Raw genomic sequence first — 16,892 nt, forward strand, 5'->3', positions numbered from 1 at the left:
TGAAGTGTATAACCTTCGATTCACATTAGTATTCTAGTTCTTTTATTTGTGGTGTACATATATAGTTCTTTTCATGTTAGTATTGTTTCCATTTCATCATCATTACGTAAAGTTATCTTGTTGTACCAAATTATCAGAGAAGTCATACCATTATTTTATGATCATTTTCTTTTTTGATTCAATCGAAAATCGAACTGTGAAAAATCAAAAGTAAAAAAAAAATTGAAAAGCGATAAAAATATCTTATTGGTTTAGTTATTGATTTAACGTATTTTAAAATCAAAAACTAATAAATCAAATCGATTATACATAAAATCGAAACGAACAATTCGATACACATCCCTTACCCTACACTATTAAACCATTGATAACAAGTTAACAACCATCTAAGAGAAGTGTTAACCATTCAACTAAACACCTTTAATTAAATAATGAATGAATAGAGGGCTTTTATGCAAGTGTGGAACTACTCGGCATTCCGGTAGAGATGGCTTCGTCGGCAAGTAATACGGTGGCTCGGACTTCTGGTAGAGATGGCTTCGTCGGCGAGTGCTACAGTGGCTCCAAAATTGAGCCTAATTTTTTTCAGTTCTCAGTTTTGTTTGGGCATTTGGGGTTAGCTGGCTTCTTCTTCGCCGTTGTAGTTGCGACGACAGGCTTAGAAGCCCCAGACCGAGCCGATTGAAGCTTGTATGAGCTTACCAGAAGCAACAAATGAACTTCCGGCCATAACTAGTACAATGTAAGGCATTTTCTTCATTTTTAGTTCATTTGCTATAGATGTTTTTCTGCAAAGAAAGGAAAAAACTATCCATGCAAAACAATGATGAATAGGAATGTAGTGAACTGGCTTAGCCCAATCATGAAATCACCCATTGAAGCGCTCTGTAATGCCAAACGGTTACACTGTTTGGTTCACTCCTATCTTATATCTATTGGGTTTCCTACAAATGTTGAACCAACTTGATCATTGTTTATTCAAAGTCTTATGACATGGTGTCCGTCCGCAACATGTTTGATAAATTGCCGAAAGGAATATGGTTTCACGGGCTGCACTTTTTTCTGGATACTCTCAGAATGGGTATTCAAGTAATGTGATTTTTGTAATGCATAGGGAAGGGGTGAGGGCAAATCAGTTAACTTATGGGTGTGCACTAGTGTGTCATGTATTATGTGTGAATTTAGGAAAGAAAATATAACGGTGCATTCAGAAGAGCGGGTTTGTGGCGTAGATGAAATACTTCGTTAACAAAAAGTAGAAAAGCTAAGGGAAAATCCATATGCACGGCGTAGTTAAAGATGTGTCTTGTGCACGTTATATGGTTATAATAGTTTGTGTATGCATGCTGGCTGTCAATGTAACTGCCCTCTACTTTTGTCATTTTTTTGTGAGTAACATATTTGTGTATTAATAACAAACTACACAAGGGTGTGTAGTCCCCCATATTTAAATCGAGACGAGCAAAAACAAAAAGCTCCTATACCTTAATCTTCTCATAAGGAATTTAGTACATCATAAATTGATTCTAACTCTTCCATTAAGCTATGTTTACACCAAAAAAGAAAAACCCTAAACATTTCATCTTTAGTTTCTGTATACTAATGGCTTTGTCTTCAAAACAAACTTGGTTTCTTTCTCCCCACAAAGTCCACCAAATGCAAGATGGGACAATTTTCCATCTCTCTTTCTGATTGGACGGATTGGTATCACTATTCTAGCATTTCAGTACCTCAGATACTCTTCCCGGCATAGTCCAGCAATGCCCCTCAAGTTAATGAAAATCTTCCACAACAGGTCAGTCCAGCTGCAGTGAAGAAAGAGATTAGAGATTGTCATTGCTTACTTACCACAGAGAAAACACCTTGAGCAAAGATTGAAACCTTTCCTCATGAGTGTATCTTGTGTGAGTCCAACTTCTCTGGCTAGCAACCAAGAGAAGCATGCAACTTTATGTGGGATCTTAACCCTCCAGATCACTTCCAAGGCCAAGTCCCACTCTGATTGTTTGAGGTTGTGAATACTCTGTATGCTGGTTCTGCTTATTTCTTAACCATATCAAGCAATCTGTCTTAGTTGATGTTCCTTTTGAATTGTTCTAAAGCACCAAAAAAGCTTGCTAGTCTATCAATTTCCCAATCATTTAAAGCTCTCCTGAAACTCAAATTCCACCCTTGTTCACCCCAGATCATTTCAATTGTTGAGTTTTGTTGTTGATTGAGGGAGTATATGTCTGGATAGAGTTGCTTTAGGGAGCCTTGTTCAATCCATTTATCATTCCATAGATCTACTTTCCTTCCATTACCAACGCTGAACATGGTTTTTGTTAGCAATTTGGGCCACAAGTTCCTTATGATTTCCAAAGACTAACTTCATAACAACTATTGCTCACTTTGGTAGTCCATATTCCATCCAAACCATATTTCTCCCTGATTACCTTCTTCCATAATGGCTGGTCATCTGAGCTGGTCATCAGTTTTGTTTGGGAATTTGGGGTTAGCAGCTGCAGCTGCTTCGCCGAGACAGTAGAAACGACAGGCTTAGAAGCCGACTGAGCCGATGGAAGCTTGTATGAGCTTACCAGAAGCAACAAATGAACTTGTGGACACATCTAGTACAATGTAAGGCATTCTTCATTTTTAGTTTATCGGTTTTTCTGTTGAGAAAGGAAAAAACTATCCATGCAAAAGAATCATGAATAGGAATGTAATAAATTGGCTCAGCCCAAACTCTCAATTCCCTCACCTGAATTGTTATTAAAATTGGTAGAGGTGTCAAATGGGCGGATTGAGATGAATTTGAGCGGGTTCAAATTGGATTGAGTTAATAAATTGACGGTTTATTGACTCGTCCAAAAGCTATTCGACTGAAATCGGTTGGGCGGAAATGGGCTAAAATGCAAGTTTCCTTCAAATGTCCATTTGGGAAGCAAGTTGACGACATGGTGTCTGCCCGCTAGATATTTTATATATTGCCTGAAAAGGATGTGGTTCACTTATATCTGGGGTATTCACATAAATCCCTTAATGTGTTTGTTGCTATGCGTAGGGAAGGGGTGAGGGGAAATCAGTGTCTTGAGGGAGTGCACTAGTGTGGCATGTATGAATTTAGGAAAGCAAGTATAAGGGTGCATTCACAAGAGCAGGTTTGTGACTTAGATGAAATACCTCATTAACAAAAAAGTAGAAAAGAAAAGCGAAAATCCATCTGCGCGTAGTTAGATGTGTCTTTGTGCATGTTATGGTTATCATAGTTTGTGTATGCATGCTGGTTGTCAATGCAACTGCCCTCTACTTTTGTTTACGTTATATCATTTACATACTTTAATTCTGCAGGGACAAAAAGAAAGAGTTTGCGGCAAATTAGGCTGCATATTATCCTTTTGGCGTTGATGTTTTTCTTTTTTGGCAATTAAAGAGAACTTTATTAATTACCAGTGAGCTTTACAATTTGAGGGCGAACGAATCAATTCAGTTCCTTCTCAGTATCCTACTCTACCAGAAAACACATTCAAACCTTAGATAATAGATACCTACATTCAACCAAGAGAGAATTCTCAAAGGGAGCAAATGTAACTGAATAGCCAATGGCTATGTCTAACTCTGGTACATATAGAGAGTGTCATCTAATGGAATAGTGTCTCTTTGGTAGATGCTTTACCCTGAAAAATTCTCGTATTCCTCTCTATCCAGAGTGCATAATTCTCTCTTGCAAAATTAGCCTTCAAAATAATCCTTTTCGGATGGTTACCTCTGGAGTGTTGTTGTTCCCAATACCATTCTGAGCTTCATTTTTGGATTCCTCTTTTCCATTTCTGCCATCCTAATAGTGGAGAAGATGCATTCAAAGAACAAGTTTTGTAAACTCTCAGGCTCAGTGTTACATAGAACACAAGTTTCATTCACATTTAGACCCCACCTTATCAGTCGATCCTTTTTTCTCAGCTTACTATGCATACTCAACCATAGAATACAATTTTGTCGTGGTTTTGCTACATTCTGACATAACAATTTTCTCCAAGTAACCTTTGGCGTCTCACCCCATAAACATTTATAGGCGGTAGCTAAGTGAAATTTGCCTTTGACAATCAAACTGCGCATGTCACCTAGTTGCTGCCAATGTTTCCGCATTTGCAATATCTTCTTAATCATCCACGCAGCCTGTTTTGGGAGGTCAATAGTCAACCAGTTCTGGCTCTTTATGTTGCACGTATGGACCCAAATGATCCAGAGCTTCTCTTTTTTTTTTGACTCGATGCCCAAAGTAGTTTGCATATTGAAGCTGAATTCCAGATGGTTAGATTGAGAATGTTTAAACCCCCTGCACTTTTAGGCATGCAAACTTTATCCCAAGCCACCACGGCTTTTTTTTTTTGTAATAGTTGCCTCACCTGACTATAGATAACTCCTGCATATAGCCTCGATCAATTTAACACCTTCTTAGGCATTAGAGAGAGTTGTGACCAGTAGGCTTGAACCCCAAATAAGCGTTGATGTATTTTTATCTCAAAGAAAAATTTATCATATTGCTCGACTTGTGGAACTTCCTGTTATTCAACACTCTGGAACACTACCACCCATTCTTGTAGTGAATTTTCAATTACTGTTTAGTTTAGCTTTAAGAGAATAAGTGTATTTCTGCCCCCAAGGCTTAGCTCAAGTGGCAAAAGGTGGAGGATTTGTGACTTAGGTCGCATGTTCAAGCCCCATACCACGCAAAGCGAAGCCCGGTATTTAAGTGGAGAAGGGTAGAGGGGCGGCCCATTATCCATCGAGTTTAGAAGGCCGTGATTGGTCCAAAGGGCGAGTCACAGACGGATTTCTCGGTTATCAAAAAAAAAAAAGAATAAGTGTATTTCTTTTTTTTTCCCATTGGGCTGGTTGTCATTAAGTTGGTCTGATGGTTAATTTAAATACAGGTAATTTTTGTGCTAAAGAGACACATGAAATGTGTTTGAGTCTCTTCAAAGTCAGTTTTTCAACACCCAAACGACTTTTAAATTACTTGTGGATTTTCCATGTCCCCAGAGTGTCCCCATTAACCACATTTTAGTCCTTTTCAGTGGTGAATTCATTCTCCAGCCAGAGTTCTTTTAGCCATATGCTCAGTCCTCCAGAATCATGTTTGTTGGTATGAAAGCTTTTCTTTCTTATGTTCATGTAATCATTTAGTTTATATTCTCCTGATGACTCATTTTGCATTCGAATATTCACTCATTTGAATTGCTAAGATGCTGTTTTCACCCTTTTTCTTTCTTTTTTACAGGTACCATTATAACCTACTGCAATTTTACGAAAAAAATGCAAAAGAACTTCCTTCTCATTTTCAAGAGAACATCAGAGTAAGTTCTAGACTTCTAGTTACCATGTCATTGGTTCCTTGTTTCTTTTTAACCTATTTCTAGTTGTGTATATCTCCTGTTGCTTCTTAATTGCTTCATCATGTTTCTTCATGTTTGTCTTTTTCATTGTGCCTCTTGTAACATTTGTTTCTCTGTTGGTGTTTACTTTTTTCACATTCTGTTAGTTTGTGTGTACATTCTTTTGTAGTAGTGGGTTATGTACTGCTTGTTTCCCAGTCATTATTTCAAGGTGTATTCATCTCTTGTCTTTTTCTTGGTAAACTATCAGTCAGATTTTTTACTGAACAATCTTTTCCTGCTCTTTCCTATTGATCAGAGGATAACAGATGATGAAGTGGAAAACGCGTAGGCTTTTCCAATGGATGGTACTATTCCCTTTAGGGAAAGGTTGGAGATATTAGGTCGTTAGCAAATGTGGAGGACCTCCAGTTAAGTGCAGCAGAGAGGAAGCTTATGCAGGCATACAATGAAATACCTGTTCTTTCACTTCTTCAGCATGAGTTCAATAAGGTATGATTGCCAGATTTGGATATCGTTAGATTTGAGGTTGAATTAGATGAACAACTTATTTTTTATGTTTGTGTGGTCGTTAGTATGAGTGTCATCTCTTAGCTTTATCGCTTATGCTTCTTACCCGCCTAATCTCTTATGCTTCTTACATGTCTTGCCCTATCAAATTTTACTCAAGCTGTTGAATCTATGATTTAGTTTCAGATATAAAAATTCAAATAATGTTTGAAGTTTCCAATTTATGTAGTACTTACCAAAACATGTTCTTCTCCATAAATAGAAATACAAATAATATTTGAAGAGTATTTCCAAAACGTGTTATTTTCCATAAATAAACTACAAATACTATTTGATAGTATTTCCTAAATCCTTTTCCATTAATAAAAATACAAAAAATATTTGAAGTTTCCAATTTATGGAGTATTTCCAAAACATGTTCTTTTCCATAAATAAAACTACAAATAATATTTGAAGTTTCCAATTTATGAAGTAATCCCTAAAAACGTGTACTTCTCTAAATTTTTCCCCACGTATTTCCTTTTTTAATATAGAAACTCACTAATCCTATTCCTAATCAGTTTAGGTTTGATAGTAATATTATAAATAAACTTGAAATGGGGTAAGTCTCCCATTAGTAAAAAAATTATTGATTTCTACTCTCAAAAATTGCAATATGTTTCCCACAGGGTTTGTATCCCATGACTGCTTCAAGAACTCTTTTGTTAGCGTTGAACCAATTGTTTCTTCTTCTTCTTTACCATATTTAACCATTCACTTCAATTTCAGTATAGTACAACAATTTTGGTATATAAGACCTAATGATCAAGCATCCGTATACCGGGGTGGAATACGGGAGGACTGTTCAACCAAGTCGACCCAAATTATTAATCATCTTTCCGATACCATGCTCTATGAGAAACTTGATCATGCTCTATCACAAGTGTTTATGCAATTTAAAGACGAGTTTGAAGATCAACAACACGTTATAGTTGAACAAACAACTCGTAAATTGCTAAGCATCACGACTACTGAGATGTCAGAGGTATGTGTGGATGTGGAATTACAGATTGATCACTACTGCGATAGTAGAATTTTGTTAGCATTGGAAGAATCATCAACTGTGGATGGAATGGTGCCGGCTAGTGAATCATCGATAGAGTTGCTAGAGCCGATGGAAGCTGATGAAAGAAATAGCAACGATGATTGTTCGGTATGTCTAGATGAGTTAGGGGAGGAAACTGATGTACTGCGGTTGCCTTGCTCTCATATGTTTCATGCTGAGTGTATTACCAAGTGGTTACAGAATAGCCATTACTGTCCGCTTTGCCGCTTTCAGATGCCAACCGATTAGACAAAACTACCTAAAGGATCAACAATCTAAAGCCAAAAACAATTTTGTAGTAGATTATATTGCTAGTTGCTACTATTACTAATGTATAATGTATTCAGTACTACACTGAACCAAAAAAATTGTTGGAATATTATGGTAGTTTGTTTGAATGATTTCAGATTGTGTAATGAATTATATGGTTTGATATCTTATGAAGTTTATAATTATTTGTTATTAGCCTTCAATTCACATTATTGTTCTAGTTCTTTTATTTGTGGGGTTCATATAGAGTACTTTTCATGTTAGTTAGTATTGTTTCTATTTTATGATCATTACGGTAAGTTACATTATTATCTTGTTGCATCTAGGAGAAGTCATATAATTATTTTATGAGTTTCTTTTTGATTATTCCAAAAATCAAACTGTTAGAAATCAAAAGTCAATAAATCGAAAATCAATAAAAATATTTTATTGGCTTAGTTATTTGATTTTAACATATTTCAAAATCGAAAATTAATAAATCAAATTGATATTACATAAAATCGAAACCAACAAATGATACAGACCCCTTACCATTTGATAACAAGTTAACAACCATCTAACCAAAGTGTTAACCATTCCACTAAACATCTTTGCTTAATTAAATAATGAATGAATAGAGAGGTGTGAATCTGTTCATTGTAACTCCTGGTGGACATCTCCAAGTTCATTACTTGCATCCTGCCACATCTGTACACAGTTTATCTTGGTTACAATCGGTAGGGAGTGCACTACTAACATTGTTCTTAACTCGAACTTTGAGGACAAGGTTCTTATTAAGGACGGGAGTACTGTTATGAACCAGCCTGGGTTAATGTTGATACCTATATTGATGCCATACAACTAGTTATTGGGCCGAGAAGAAGCAATAAAACTGGAAGGCCTTTGCAAAGGTTGATTTGGGATCCAGGCCCAATTAACAACTAGCTAAAAGGATGGCAGATGAGAAAGAACGGTTAAGACAATTGATTGAGAAAAAATGTCTAGTCCTCTCATCCCCTTTCTCTGAGTTTTGCTTCTCATCCCTTTCTTCTACTTGTATTCTTCAATTTCCCTTTTAGTTCTTAATTCCTTTGTAATTTCAATTACGAGTTAGTGAAATATATCTATCGATTGTTTGAATTTGAATTGTGTTGGTTTAGTTATTGGGTTTGTTACAGCTTTTCCTTTTCCTATTCTAATTTGAAGTACTTGTATTACTTTTCATAATTTTTTCCCCACATATAATAATTCCTTTTTCTCATCAAATTAAGCTTCCCTCTCACTAATCCTTTCCTTAATAAATTTTGGTTTTGCTAATCTTATAAATAAACTTGAAAGTTCTAATAAAAAAATAGTGATTTCTCCTCTCAATACTTGCAATATGTTGCCCTTTGTATGTCATAGCTTCTTCAAGCACTCTCTTGTTAAAATTAAACCAATTTCCAACCAAAAAAAATTGATTATCCCTCCAATTACTTCTTCATATACTTCTTCTTTACCCTATTTAAACATTCAATTTAGTTTCATTATATTAAAACGATATTGGTATATAAGACCCAATGATCAAGCATCTGAACGTGTGGGTAGAACATTGGAAAGTATGACCACTTTATCTCCAATCGTTATTCATCTTTCTGATATCAAGCTCTATGATAGACTCGATTGCATTATATCAGATTTGCTAAAGGATTTTAAGGCCGAGTTTGAAGATCAACATCACGATATAATTGAACAAACAACTAATAAGTTGCAAACCTTCATGATGACTACTGAGATGATGTCAAAGGTACGTGTGATTATAGCATTAACGATTGATCAATATTGCGATGGTAGAATTTTGTTAGCATTGGAAGAATCATCATCTGTTGTTGGAATGGTACCGGCTAGTAAATCATCAATAGAGTTGCTAGAGACGATTGAAACTGATGAAAGAAATAACAACGATGATTGTTTGGTATGTCTAGATGACATAGGGGAGGAAACTCAAGTACTGCGTTTGCCTTGTTCACATATGTTTCATGCAGATTGCGTTACAAAGTGGTTAGAGAATAGCCATTACTGTCCGCTTTGCCGCTTTCAGATGCCCACAGATTAGCCAAGATCAGCAATCTAATGCCAAAACTATAACTAGGAGACATATAATTAATTTTTCATTGTATAAGTAATAAGTTTTTTTTATGTTCGTGTAGCATACCTTTTATTAAAATACAAGTTTTTTTTTTTAGCTTTATTGGATCAAATAAATTGAATTAGTTATTAAATTTGTCACTAATCTATTGCTAATTTTTTATATATATAAAACGAATTTATTTTAAAGACCTTCCCTAAGTTTAGCTCCATAACACTCACCTCCCTTTTGATTTACGATATTATGGACCTGTTTAGCCATGGACTTTCCAAGTAAAATTTGAGGGAAAATTTGACAAATAGTAATTGTCCATACAATTTGTCTTTTGACAAATAATCCAAATTCTCAAATACTAGAGAAAAACTCTAGTATTTGAGTCAAATCTCATTATTTGGGAGCTTTTAAAAATTTAAATTCTACACCAAACTTTTATTTTTTACAAAAACACCCTCTATAGTAGTTGTTTGCGCTGTAATACATAATTCTTTACGTGAACACCAAAGCAGTGATGACATATTCAGTGAATATGAAAGTGATGATATGGTTGTTGATGCAAATGACGAACAATCATCTCAGGTTAACGAAGTCATGTGTTTCGTCTACTTCACCATGTATGGAATGATGCTTGTTGCACTCACTCCGAACTACCGCATTGCTCCAGTGTCATGGACACTACTTGATATTTGCTGCAACAAAGATCCAATTGACTTGCTGTGGAAGTCATGAATCTTGTTATGTACTTATCAAAATTCACCTCGATATTTTTATGCGATTATATCCAAAATAAAATAAAAATAATTATAATTATTTAGTACAAATAAAAGAAAAAATAATTAATATATTTATTTAGAAAAAAAATATTTGACTCATTAAATAACAATAAGAACCAACTATCGGTAGTTAGAATATTTTTTTTATCAAACTATTAACGACAATTTATTTTTTTAAAAATAAAATTAATAATTAAGGATATTTTTTTATTCAATTTCAGATAATTTAAAAAATATTTTAACCATTATCAACTAGAAAAAGGCATAATACATAAACATGACTTTTAACTTGGCGCCAACTGACTACTATGACCTTTAACTTTGGGTGTGCGCAAGTAGACACTTAAACTTGTATAAAATTGAACAAATTGACACATTCGTCCTACATGGAACCCTACAAGGCAATTTTATGTCCTACATGACATCCTATGTGTATTATGTCATGTAGGACAAATGTGTCTACTTGATCAATTATATACAAATTTAAGTATCTACTTCTGCACATTTAAAGTTGGAGGGCTTAGTTATCCGCTAAGATCAAGTTAAGGGTTAAGTTTAGGTATTATGCCTTAGAAAAATAATACTAAAATATTGTCCACAACCGAAAATTCAATTTTATCAATGCTAGCCAATCTCTCCAACAAAGAAACACCTCAAAGAATCGAAGACAATCCTTTTTCATAATCAATACTAATCAATCTCTTGGACGATAATACATCTCAAAGAATCAAAGATAATTCATTTTGATAATCAATCTCAAGACAATGACACACCTCAAAGAATCAAAGACAATCTATTTTCATAATCAATACTGGTCAATCTCTCCATAAATACACACCTCAAAGAATCGAAGAGAATTTATTTGATAGGAGCTGAACTAGTAAGGGTTAAATCTCATTCCATAAAAGTTACCCAGCTAGTGTTTTTTTTTTTTTTTAATCTCCGCTGAGTTTTGCACCCGAGCTCTCAGAATTCTCAATGGCTTCATTGACCACTAGCTCAGCTTCATATTTTGAATAGCTTAATAAAAATCTCGACTCCGCAACTGCATGTTCAGCTACAATTGTTTCTATCCTCAAGGGTATTGATTCAGTGTTTAATGCTTACTATGAAGGGAACAATCCATGAAGAATCAAATAACAAAATTGGTAGCCAATGGACTTTACAAAGAAGCCATTACCTTGTATTCCCAACTCCATTACTCTTCTTTATCTCCCACCAAATTCACCTTCCCCTGTCTCTTCAAAGCTTGCGCAAAGCTAAGAACTATACCACAAGGTCAAGTACTTCATAGCCATTTGATAAAACACGGGTTTAACACCGATGTATATGCAGCCACATCGCTTACTGACATGTACATGAAATTTGGCTTAGTGGATAGTGCCTTGAAAGTGTTCGATGAAATTCCTCAACCAAATATTGCTTCGTTAAATGCAATCATTTCTGGGGTTTCTCAAAATGGGTATCATGTTGATGCTTTTCGGATGTTTGGGTTGTTTAGTGGTTTACTGATTAGGCCGGATTCGGTTACTATAGCTAGTGTTTTGTCAGGGTGTGTGAATATCAATCATGGTGTTCAAATGCATTGTTGGGGTATAAAGATTGGTGTGGAAATGGATGTGTATGTAGTTACGTCGATTTTGAGTATGTATTTGAATTGTGTTGATTGTGTTTCTGCGATGAGGTTGTTTGGATTGGTTGAGAATAAGAATGTGGTGTGCTGGAATGCGTTTATTTCGGGGATGTTGCGAAATGGGGTGGAGGAAGTGGTTTTGGATGTGTTTAAGAAGATGTTACTACACGAAGAACCGAATGAAGTGACTTTAGTATCGGTTCTCTCTGCTATTGCTAATCTTAAGAATGTGAAGTTTGGTAGGCAAGTTCATGGACTTATTGTGAAAATTGAGTTACAATCTCGTACGAAGGTGGGAACTGCACTTGTAGACATGTATTCGAAATGCTGTTGCTGGTTATGTGCATACGAAATCTTCAAAGAGCTGGGTGGCAGCAGGAATTTGATAACATGGAATTCGATGATTGCCGGAATGATGTTGAATGAGCAAACGGAGAAAGCAGTTGAGCTATTGGTGGAATTGGAATTGGAAGGATTGGAACCAGATTCAGCAACATGGAATTCAATGATCACTGGGTTTTTGCTGCTGCGAAAAGAGAATGAAGCTCTTAAGTTCTTCAGGAAAATGCTTTCTGCCGGTGTCGTTCCCAGTGTGAAGACTGTTACTAGTCTTCTGATGGTGTGCTCATCTCTATCCTCACTCCGTTTTGGCCAAGAGATTCACGGATATATTTTTAGAACGGAAAACATTATTGATGAATTTATTGTTACCGCAATCATTGATATGTACATGAAGTGTGGACAATTTCCTTTGGCAAGGAAGGTTTTTGATCAGTTGGAAGTAAAATATGATGATCCTGCTATCTGGAATGTAATGATTTCAGGGTATGGAAGGAACGGGGAAGGTGAAGCTGCTTTTGAGATGTTCTCTCTGATGCTAATGCAGAAAGTACAACCAAATTCAGCCACTTTGAATTGCATGTTGTCTGTGTGCAGCCACATCGGAAAATTGGAGAAAGCATGGCAAGTTTTTAGCTTGATGATCACAGATTTTGGCTTAATCCCAACTCTAAAGCAGCTTAATATTATGGTTGATCTACTTGCTCGATCTGGTCGGCTGGATGAAGCTAGAGAACTACTACAGCACATTCCCGAGCCTTCTGCATCTGTTTTTGCTTCTTTACTAGCAGCTTCTGAGCAATTCTCTAATGCCAAGATGGGAGAAGAAATGACCAAAAAGCTCTCAGAATTGGAGCCAGAAAACCCTGTTCCTTTTGTGATTTTGTCCAACCTTTATGCTAGACAAGGAAGATGGGACGATGCTGAAAGAATCAGAGAAACAATTGATGAAAGAGGACTCGAGAAACTACCAGGATACAGTACTGTAGGAGTGACATAATCTAGCATCCTGCATATGCTAAAACTGGTAGAACAGACTACTATTGGATCTTATGTCTAATCTGCATGAACTGGCACTAGCTCTTATTTTTACTCCAATCACTGCCCCAACATTCCTTGCACGAGGAAATCCAAAATCGATGTTAAAGATTTTGGTGGTTCAAAGATGAAGCAACGGATGAGATCTCTGAGTGCAAGCACACAATTGACTTCATTAACCTTGCCACTTGTCGCAGATAATGTGAACTATTGGATGCCAGGCAGTACGAAGAGTTGTTTCAAGCTCGCGTGCTTTTAGTGTGACAACCTTCATGGTCCATGTGTTCCCTAAGCAGTTGTCTGTGAAGTCCTTTCAGGTGCTTCCTTCAATTAAGATGGTCAAATTTGAATATTGATGCAGAAACTAAAACAGGAAACATGTACAAGCTTATATGATAAAGCTCAAATCACTGTGCCATTGAGTATCGATTTTGAATGTGATTTATTATGGTTAGTATTTTCTGATATTCCTCTAGATTAACCATGTGAATGTCTCTCTTAAAATCACTGTGCCATTGAGTATCGATTTTGAATGTGATTTATTATGGTTAGTATTTTCTGATATTCCTCTAGATTAACCATGTGAATGTCTCTCTTAATTTAACTGTAATGCTTAGTTCAACCATGAGAAAGCTAGTTATAATTTCAACTCTCAAGATTCTGGAAGTCGTTGAATTTGGTTCTTATATGCTTACATACTAGTTGAATCTGTCTAACTTATCAGTAGCTCGGAATTACTGGCCTCCTATGGGATATGAAAGGTGGACAAGCGCTGATGTGGGATAACCAGAGTCCCGAGATGCAGTCAAAGCCAATCCCTCCGTTTGCATCCTTCAAGAACTGGTCTTATAGTGAATTCAGTTGTGAAGCTCTTAAGCAATGGTTAACTGTTCCAATCACAGGCACTTCCCAGACTATATTTTGATTGCAGTAGAAGCCTCTCAACATGGAAGCATCCACACTACTGGAATGAAAGGTGACCTTCCGTAGTTATCTTATGATAGACCTCACATTGTGTAGATTATCACGTGTCTCGAAGAAGGCTGTAAGTTCAGTTGAAATTCTCTCCTTATAGTACGGCTTTTCATGTACTCAAACTGAAGTCTTGGACCACTTCATCAAAAGAAAAACAAGTATTGGACAAATCACTTTTATTGTTTTTGTTTTCGTATAACAGCCAGTGCTGTTAAAAGTCATCGCGTTGTCACTTAAAGCAATGAAGCTATGTGAAGGAAGGGGCACCTCACAGGTGAAGCCATGGGTTTCAAGAAGCGTGCTCTTCAAATAATGACGCAAAATCATCCAGACGTAAAGGTTAGTTCTTTGAATCTCAATTTTGAGGAGTCGGATTAATATGGACATTATTCTATATTGTATGTTGAATTTAGTTATCCTAATTACAATTTTATTATCATAGTACTAAATCCATATATGTTAAGTATTTTTTGTTCTAAAATTGTGCGCCTCACTTCTCGCTTATCACTTCAAGCCTCATGAACGTTGTTACCTTTTTGTGTGCTTCGCTTTTAAATACATTGGTAATAGTTGTGTTCTGACCATCTTGCGTGCACTTTAACTTTCCCTCATGATACTCATTTTCTACCACCGTCCACCAGCATTTGTTTCAGGGAATTTTGTCAACCGAGGCTTAGACTGATGGAAAGAAACCACGTAGCTTTTTGGCTTTTGTGAAATTTGAACCTACACTTCAGTTGCTTCAAGGACGTCACACTGGTAAGTATGAATTTTTTTGTAATTACTTTTCCCTAAATAAAAATACAATTAATATTTGTAAAATAAGTATTTGAAGGATAAATAATTTGGGCCTCAATGACGTGGGAAAAAAAGAAAACAAAAAGTTTACCTTCTCAAGTGTGGAAAAGGAAAACAATTGTCACGTAATCATAGTCACTAATCCTTTTTCTAGTAAGTTTAGATTTGCTAGTAATATTATGAATAAACTCACAAATCCTTTTCATGATAAATTTGGGTTTTGCTAGTAACATAAATATTTTTATTATAAATAAACCAGAAGGGTCTGGCTTGGCTTTATTCACCTTTGGACACGAACCCTAGTCCATTTTCAGCAGAAACCCGCCTGAGAGATTGATAGTAAATATCGATTTCTCCTCTCAAAGTCTTTGCAATATGTTGCCAACGGACTTTGTATGCCATGGTTGCTCCGAGCACTCGATCGTCCGCGTTGAACCAATTTCCGATCAAGAAAAAATGATTATTCCCCCAATTGCTTCTTCATATTCTTCTTCTTTACCTTATTTCACAATTTATTTTAATTTCAGTATTCTACAACACTTTTGGTATACACAACCCAATAATCTAGAATCCGTATTGATGGGTTGCACATATGTAGGTTCAGCCAAGTCATACGAAATCATTCTTCATCGTTCCGATATCAAGCTCTATCAAAGATTAGATTGCGCTATATCAGATGTGCTTACTCATTTTAAGAATGAGTTTGAAAATCAGTATCGCACTATAATTGAACTTACAACTCTCAAATTGCAAAGCATCATGACTCCACAGATGTTAGAGGCATGTGTGGATGTGACATTAGTGATTGATCATCATTGCGATGGTGGAATTTTGTTAGCAATGGAAGAATCATTCACAATTAATAAATCATCAATAGAGTTGCTAGAGCCAATTGAAACTGATGAAAGAAATAACAACGATGATTGTTTGGTATGTCTAGATGACATAGGGGAGGAAACTCAAGTACTGCGTTTGCCTTGCTCTCATATGTTTCATGGAGATTGCATTACAAAGTGGTTAGAAAATAGCCATTACTGTCCGCTTTGCCGCTTTCAGATGCCCACAGATTAGCCAAGATCAGCAATCTGCCAAAACTATAACTAGGAGACATATAATTAATTTTTGATTGTATAAGTAAAGTGTTTTTCATGTACGTGTTGCATACCTTTTATTAAAATACAATTTTTTTTAGCTTTAATGTATGCTAAAATTTGGGGGGGGGGGGGGGGGGGGGGGGGGAGGAGGGGGAGGGGGATTTGACAAATAGTGTTTGTCCATACAATTTATCATTATTTGGCAAAAATTTTTGACAAATAACCCAAATTCTCAAATACTAGAAAAAAGTAGTATTTGGGTCAAATCTGACTATTTGGGAGCTTTTAAAAATTCAAATTTTACACCAAATTTTTATCTTTTACAAAATCACCCTCTATAGTAGTTGTTTGCACTATGAATACCAAAGTAGTGATGACATATTCAGTTGATATGAAAGTGATGATATGGTTGTTGATGAAATTGACGAACAATCATCTCAGGATAACAAAGTCATGTGTTTCATTTACTTCACGATGTATGGAATGATGTTTGTTGCACTTACTCTGAACTATCACATTGCTTCAATGTCATGGACACTACTTGTTATTTGCTGCAACAAAGATCCAATTGACTTGTTGCGGAAGTCATGAATCTTGTTACGTCAACACGTTTCTATCTTGCTATGTAATACAAACCTATGTGTTTCTATCATATTTCTTAAAAAAGTGAAATATGTTTGTGAAATACTATGGCCAAACACATGGTGAAACTTTCACCCAAACAATATTTACCAAAAATATTTGGAAATATATGGTCAAACGCTAGTTGTGTTTACCTTTCTTATTTTGATTTTTTTTGTTTGTAACAATTCTTTTATACTATTTACTATTAATATTTGAAAATTATAATTTGACTAATTTATTCTATTAATACTAAACCCGTTTAATTAATTATT

The 16,892-nt window shown here is 35.6% G+C and overlaps 5 protein-coding genes across 5 annotated transcripts in view; 4 read left to right on the forward strand and 1 right to left on the reverse strand.

Annotated features, from left to right (window-relative positions):
- LOC125828165 (isopentenyl phosphate kinase) overlaps positions 1 to 16,892 on the reverse strand; it is a 295,006-nt gene that overhangs the window by 193,411 nt on the left and 84,703 nt on the right. The window lies entirely within an intron of this gene.
- On the forward strand, positions 6,371 to 7,279 carry LOC125828179 (E3 ubiquitin-protein ligase SDIR1-like). The gene has a single exon (XM_049507501.1). It carries the CDS (start codon positions 6,544 to 6,546, stop codon positions 7,219 to 7,221), a length of 678 nt encoding a protein of 225 aa, XP_049363458.1. The 5' UTR covers positions 6,371 to 6,543; the 3' UTR covers positions 7,222 to 7,279.
- On the forward strand, positions 8,603 to 9,316 carry LOC125828175 (E3 ubiquitin-protein ligase SGR9, amyloplastic-like). Its single transcript, XM_049507497.1, has one exon. The coding sequence runs from the start codon at positions 8,603 to 8,605 to the stop codon at positions 9,314 to 9,316; it is 714 nt and encodes a 237-aa protein (XP_049363454.1).
- LOC125828138 (pentatricopeptide repeat-containing protein At2g02750) lies at positions 11,233 to 13,091 on the forward strand. The gene has a single exon (XM_049507450.1). The coding sequence runs from the start codon at positions 11,244 to 11,246 to the stop codon at positions 13,089 to 13,091; it is 1,848 nt and encodes a 615-aa protein (XP_049363407.1). The 5' UTR covers positions 11,233 to 11,243.
- LOC125828177 (E3 ubiquitin-protein ligase SDIR1-like) lies at positions 15,278 to 15,973 on the forward strand. Its single transcript, XM_049507499.1, has one exon. It carries the CDS (start codon positions 15,278 to 15,280, stop codon positions 15,971 to 15,973), a length of 696 nt encoding a protein of 231 aa, XP_049363456.1.

The sequence above is a fragment of the Solanum verrucosum genome, unplaced genomic scaffold (assembly GCF_900185275.1).
Source record: "Solanum verrucosum unplaced genomic scaffold, falcon-dt-bn FXZP01000053.1, whole genome shotgun sequence".
Classification (NCBI taxonomy): domain Eukaryota; kingdom Viridiplantae; phylum Streptophyta; class Magnoliopsida; order Solanales; family Solanaceae; genus Solanum; species Solanum verrucosum.